At 40.1% G+C, this 6,986-nt stretch overlaps 1 protein-coding gene across 1 annotated transcript; it reads right to left on the reverse strand.

Annotated features, from left to right (window-relative positions):
* Positions 1 to 502: 502 nt before the first annotated feature.
* sfrp2 (secreted frizzled-related protein 2) lies at positions 503 to 3,330 on the reverse strand. Its single transcript, XM_069689406.1, has 3 exons — positions 2,803 to 3,330; positions 2,484 to 2,564; positions 503 to 2,159 (listed from the first exon to the last, which is right to left on the reverse strand). Exons 1-3 carry the CDS (start codon positions 3,302 to 3,304, stop codon positions 1,855 to 1,857), a joined length of 888 nt encoding a protein of 295 aa, XP_069545507.1. The 5' UTR covers positions 3,305 to 3,330; the 3' UTR covers positions 503 to 1,854.
* Positions 3,331 to 6,986: the final 3,656 nt, after the last annotated feature.

Raw genomic sequence — 6,986 nt, forward strand, 5'->3', positions numbered from 1 at the left:
GTCCATTTCATGCCATTATGAGTGAGATAATGCTTCAGAGTGTGTGGTTAATAAGTTGATTAAACACTAAGGAGAATGATTAAAAATGAATATAATAGGCTACTATAAATCCTAGTCTGTTCTCACATTGTGTGGGGCTCTCCTGAGCCTCTTTAAGTAAATCAATATTCTATGTAAACTCACAGTTGTCACAATAATAATAATAATAATAATAATAAAGTGCCTCTTTTGATGGTTTTAGGTACATTAAAAATTAAGATGTTAACTTTTACAAAAGTTTATTAGCAAATATAACAAATGTGTTTTTTGGTATCATTAAAGGCCTCCAGTTGTTATTCATGACCATATTTGACCAATTTATGCCACTAGATGGCGGTGTTTAACCAATAATAGACTAAATATATTTTACCATTTTAAAACTATGGGAATGAGGATTATTGTAAAAAATTATTTTATTCTGGACTATAGTGGTTTACCTGCTACACAATAGTGGTCTGAGTCATTTAAAACATGTAGTTGGCAGCTTTTAATTGCTGAAAACTTTATACAAGAATAAATGGCAGTATTTGATATTTACACTGTAACACTTCCAAAAAAATACTTTATATTTGCAAACATACACACAACCCCCATGAATACTTGCACTCACCAAGTTACTGCTATTTAAAGACTACCGACTGAAAAAGTTAGATATTCATTGTTAATTCCTAAAAAAAACAACTCAACAGAACGAAGTTGCAAATCAAAACAAAAAGTTTAAATGAAATATGAAAGTCTGGGAGTAGAAAAACATTCGTCCTATCATATGGTGGTAGAAAATTAGGCAGTGGCGCACGTACAAAAAGTTTAGCAAGAATATTAAAATGTTGAACAGGAAGAGAATATAGCCAGCTATCTCTCATTTTTGCTTGAGAAAACAGTGGGAATACAAAAACACATAGCCTATTATTTGAACATCACACCGTACGCACACACAAGGATCACAGCTTTACTCTATATGCACCATGCAAAATTCATGTCTGTTCTGTTTATGCAGCAGAATTGATTTTCTATAAAGAGTATTAGGAGCACTTTAACATACATCAAATATTTCACCTATTTTGTGACTTCTCAGGTTCCCCATGCTGTCAAGGCCTTTGATTTGTGTAATCCAAATTGTTTTTTTTAAAGGGGAGTTTTAAATGGAGCTTGCTCCTCAACAATTTAATGCTAAAGATTCAACCGATTTGAAGAAGAGAGAAGGAAAATGTCATAAACTCTGATAAACTCACCCTTTCTGCAGGTGTTAATAGTAGGCCAATGTCCAATATTTAATCCTGGATTCAAAACTCTGCTCGTTTTCACCCTGTCCCTGTGGTTTGTGATTCCTCCGCACCTTGAACACCAGCTGAGTGCAATTATCTGCAACTGATTAAGTGACAGCGAAGACAGTTCACCAGGGGAACGACACAGTTTTAAAACTGGCCACTAGGAGGCGCTTAATCATGCAAAGTAAGTGCAAAATGAACCGGAGTCGATGACCGGACTTCACACAAACAGTATTTGGACACTTAAAGTTAGCTCGTAAGTCACGGTCTATCTAATATCTACAAATGCACACGAATTACAGTCAAATAAATGTGTTTTTTGTTTATGGTATTTGAGTTTAGCCACATTGTCCAAGAACTTTAGGTTTCAGGGCATTTGTGATCAATCAAAAGAAGAAACAAGTTGTGTGTCTTCCGGGGCTGGGAAGCGTCTTTGCTGCACTTTATATGAAACATAACTGCAAGTTGTGTCAACTGGTACGATAAAGAGCCCAACTAAACTTGATCTTCAACATTGACATGCAGTTTTGTTTTGTTTTTCTCCTCCCTAGCATTGCATCTTGCGAATGCTGCGTGAAATCCTCTTAAACTCGCGCTGTCCCTTCTGCCAGCGCTTCAGCGAGGTGATGACCAGATGGCCGTCCATCTTCTGGCCCATGACCAGGTAGGCGGCGTTGATATCGTTCATCTCCTCGCAGATGCACTGCAGCCCGTCCTTCAGCCACAGCACCGTTTTCCTCAGGTCACGCTCCGTCACGCCGTTCATCATGTAGATGGTTTTGCTTTTCGTCTCTGGCACGATTTTGGTGTCGCCGTTGATGTACGAAACCTCCTTGACTTTGATTTTCAGAGCTTAGAGTGCAGGAGAGGCAGAGGAAGAGGAGATCGCAAATAATAATAAAAAAAAGCATCCTTATGAAAGCCATCTGAGACGCTCAGGGCATGTGTTTACATATGGTTTGGTGCTAAAATGCTGCATTGGGGAAGATAAAAGGAACATCAAGGCCATAATGCACTTTCCTATAAAGACATTCTGGTGAATGAAGAACATTTAACAGTGACATTTCTCCTCATGCTGCCTTAAATTCCTTGAAACCCCCCAATGATGACCTCTCGGGGCCCCCATGTTTCACCTTGGGAACTACACACTCTAATAAATTAGGTGGGCGGACTTACCAAAGTCATTCTTACACAGGTTGTCAACAATTTCGTTGTCATTTTCATCCGTTTCTTTGCAAGCATCGCACACCCTGGGCACTAAAACACAAAGTAGACAAAGTAAATATACATATTTCAACATAAAATGATGGTAACACAGACAGATGTGACCATAGTGAACTCTGGTGATGATATACTGAGCATAAAAACATGCTGTTTACATCTGAGGCAGCAAATATATGATTTGCTTTTTTATGCCAATCAGTGAATTTGGCATTACGTACAAAACCTGATGATGGAACATTTACTTTTAAAATAAAGTTTAACGGAACCTTACCCTCTTTGGTGACTGGCACAAAGTTCTCGATGCTTGCAGGTGGTATGCACAGGTCATTGTCGAGGGGGAAACGGTCACAGTCCAACATCTTCGGCCACGGAAAGCCAAACGCGGACATGACGGGCGCGCAGCCGTGCTTCACGCTCTCACACAGGGATCTGCACGGCTGTATGGGCTCGTCCAAATCATCCAGACACACGGGAGCGAAAAGAGAGCACAGGAACTTTCTAGTGTCGGGGTGACACTGCTTCTGCACCAGCGGGATCCAAGACGAAGCTTGCTGCAGAACTTCATTCATGGTCTCGTGTCCGAGCAGGTTCGGGAGGCGCATCTCCGTGTACTCTATACCGTGACAAAGGAGGAGATTAGCAGGAATAGGCTTGCAGTTGTTCTTTTTGTAGAACAATTCATGCTGGCCAAAATTGTACAGTCCGTGGATGGCTTCCGAGCAGGGTATTGTCATCAGCCACAACACTGTCACAGTCGAAATGAAAGCTCTCATTTTGTTTTTAAGTGCGTAAAAGTTGTCAAATGTGAGCAGACGCTTATTCAGGCTTTGGTGCGCATCAGTCAGCGTGGATGGAGCGTCTGTCAGTGGCCAGCTCCTACAGTAACAAGAGGTTTTCTTCCAAGCATGTGTGGGAGGAGTCTGTTCATTGTGCGTAAAGACCTCTTCTTCATTCAGCACACTTGGTTTCCTCACGTCGGGCGAGCCTAGTGAACAATTTTGTCTTCTCAGTCAAAGAAAAAGCCCAAATTATGGCTTATTGCTCCGCTGGGTCTGAGAGGCATTTTTGATTTCTAATTATGGTTCATAGTATTTTATCACCAGTCGTTTTCTTGACAGTTTCCCTCCCTATTTCATGTCAAGCTCTTCATGGAAATCATAACAAAATGTGTCTGACAGGTTTTTCTCATTACTCCCAAATCAACAGAAATATATCCTGAGTGATCCCTTAACTTGCTGTTTTTAGACCCGCACTGTAAATAGTTTGGAAATGTCAGTAGGGGCATTTTGCTCAGTTCAGTGGAGCGTTAATTTTCCATCATTAGCAGTGGTGAAATCCTCTGGGCCGGTCTGCAGGTTCATACCACATGGTGAAATATATTACTTTGCCCTGGTGTGAGAAGCAGACCTCCACTCAGCACACCCAGGGGTGAAACCAAATCTGCCCTCTCAGGCACTGCAGCTCTGGCTCCTATCCGCTCTCAGACCCCCATGAGCTACAGCCTGGTCTGCAGACAGCAGTGTGGTTCTTCTCAGGCTTGAACGTCCCCCCTTACTTCCTTGAAAGAAGTAGAAATGAGTGAGCACTTCAATCTTCAATGGAAGACCTGTGGAATTTCTTTCTAAAAGGGTCACTTCACCCAAATTACAGAAACATATTTTCCCACTTATACCTTGTGAATTGTAGATGTGCAGATGTTTTTGGTTTTACTTACCCAGATTTAGATGTCTGTTGTTGTGATGCCTGCCGCCGCCCAAATAAAAGGAGGTGAATCAAACTTTGTGGGGCCGAAAACCCCACAGCAACCTTTTTCCCCCAGCCGTTATAAACAAATGAACATTAATAAACTCTAAAAGCATCTAATTTGCAACATGTCGCATGTTGAATTCTGTATTGTCACTGCTCACTCTTACCTTTCTCACACAGCTACCCCATTAATCATTCAAAAAGGCTATGTGTCACTTGTTTTAAGGGGTAGGAAAAAAGCATTTGAAATGAAAACACAGTTGTCGTTTATTTGCTCTGAATTAAACATGTCATAAAAGTTTATAGGTCTGTGTGTGCCAATTTTTTTTTTTCCGGAATGAACAAAGGGGATATTTTGGCAAGAGATCCCTCCGCACTTGCTTTTCTTTCCATATGAAAACAAAACAGAACCTATCAATGATTTGGTGAACCTGGCATGTAAAAACAGTGTTTTATGAATAAAGTGCAGCACACTTGAATTAGGTGTGAGATGGTTTTGCTTCTGAAGATACAGTAAGTGTCCTAAATCCTGAACAACGAAGACTTAATGACATCAAATGCCTCATACTGACCTATTAATTCACATTACTGACCTATGTCTTATGTCATAAATACATTGTGGTCACTGAAATGATACAAAGGACAGCCAAACTATAGTAGTGAGGGAATGTGCCACAAGTGTATTTCCTGTCAATATTGCCTTTCTAATGCATCTTGTATACATTTTTCTGTGTATTTAATATCAGTGAACCCTAATTAAAACAACCCAGAAACAAATTTTCCGCTGTAACCCTTCAAAAGACCAGTTTGCAGGTTTTTTTGCCCCAACCCAAATAAGATAAAAGGAATCTTAAGATTTTTAATTTTTCCTTTTGTGTTTGGGTGAAAAATCCCCACTAAAAAAAACCAAAATCAACAATGAATTGGCCCTACTATCACCTATGTAGCTTCTTTCACAGTGCCATAGAGATTCATTGCTGTCCAAAAACTGTGTTGCTGTAAATAAACCACATTTTGCACCAAATGTGTATGAATCCTCAGAGGGAAAAAGGAAAGGAAAAGTCCTGAACAAATGCGCAATTTATTCCTGCTTGAGTAGCATTTGCTATAAACTACCAGCCAGGTATCAAACCAAAATGTGTAATACAGCCATCGGTCCACAAGAGGATACCGCCTCAGTGTCACGTTTATCCTCGCCTCGGCATGAAAAGTACATGCATGCATGACCAGGGTCAAAGAAGATGGTCACGAGACGGAGGTCATGTGATGAAGAACAAAGTGTGTTACTTCTATTCAGCTCTCTGAATAAAAACTTATAAAGCCATTTAAAGAAACTAACCTGAAACTGGACTCTCTTTAGCTGAATGAATGTCAGCTGGCTCCACTGTACTGTAGTGTGGCAAGTAACATACTACCCTCTTTAATGTGACCAACTGTTAACAGTCTCATGATGCACCTTGGGCCCATATATGCAAATTGTTTTGAGATAAACACTTAGGTATTACGTATGTAAAACTTCTGGTAAAGCAGTCAGAGGGATGCATCCTAAACCCTTCATCTCACTTTTTGAAATTACAAGAAAAAAAGTCTATAAATAATTATCTGGCTCCAAACATGTTAAAATTAAACTTGTTTAAGGCAGCATTTATCCGAACACAGGTAACATGCATTCTCTATAACCCATACAGTTTCAAAGACAGCTAGGGTCAGAGGCTGGGGATAGAGGTAAGCTGATCCTGGGCCTGTGCTTAACGTCACCCCAGCAGGTTCTCATTACAACTCTGTGTAAAAACGAGACACAGCTTGTCATACCTACCGGTCCATCTGTAGCCCAGTAACCCTTTGCTCTTACTCTGTTCCCTCATCAGAGCTCCACCCATTTCCTTCCTCTGTTTTTTCACAAGGAATCGAAGGCGAGACGACTGTCAAGTACAATCACAAAGCGTGGTGTAAGTTCAAATGAAAGCCAAACCCCAGTGGAAACATTTTGACGGATCAATTTATTGAATGTTCAAATGACTCCACTCGGTGTGAGCAGTGTGTGTATGCCACCAACAAACTAAATGTTTTTCGAAAACCATCGTCATGCAGACAGGATCTCAGTACATCAGATGAAAAAAAAATTATAGTCCTCGTGATGATTTGTATGTTTCTTTTTGTCAACAGATCTTATTAAAGAAAAACTTGGAAAAAATAGCCCCTATCAAATCTGTTTGAGGCTCGTTTGCTACTGTGCCAAGAGCTCTCCTTTAAAAAGGTAACCATATTTATTTGTTTATTTCTGTTTTTTAGATTCACAGCTTCAGAAGGAGAAAATGCAACAAGTTTAAGAAGTTGCTACTCCAACCAATTCAACCATATTGTTCCTTTCCTTAAATATGACACACAGGAGTGTTTCCTAAATTAGTGGCCATGGTGAGGTTTTGGCACAAAAATACTTGGGTTAGAATTAAGGAAAGGATTAAAATGATCACTTGAGCCGCCATGTTCATTAATGTTACCACTTCCTTAAAGTTATGCAAACAATGTTGTCATAGCAACAGTAAACGCACTTATAAAAAAAACTGTCCCAACTCGTGTTTTAAAATGGATAGCATACAACGGCCTCCTGCACTCACGTGCCCAACAATTAAAATCTTCCATTATATAGACTTCATCAGAACTGTGACACTTCTCCGGGACACCAGATTGTCCTCATTTATAAGGGCT

This window comes from Brachyistius frenatus, unplaced genomic scaffold, assembly GCF_029030835.1.
Source record: "Brachyistius frenatus isolate BFR_SWC_R1_liver_20210118 unplaced genomic scaffold, ASM2903083v1 Contig_7, whole genome shotgun sequence".
Lineage (NCBI taxonomy): Eukaryota > Metazoa > Chordata > Actinopteri > Embiotocidae > Brachyistius > Brachyistius frenatus.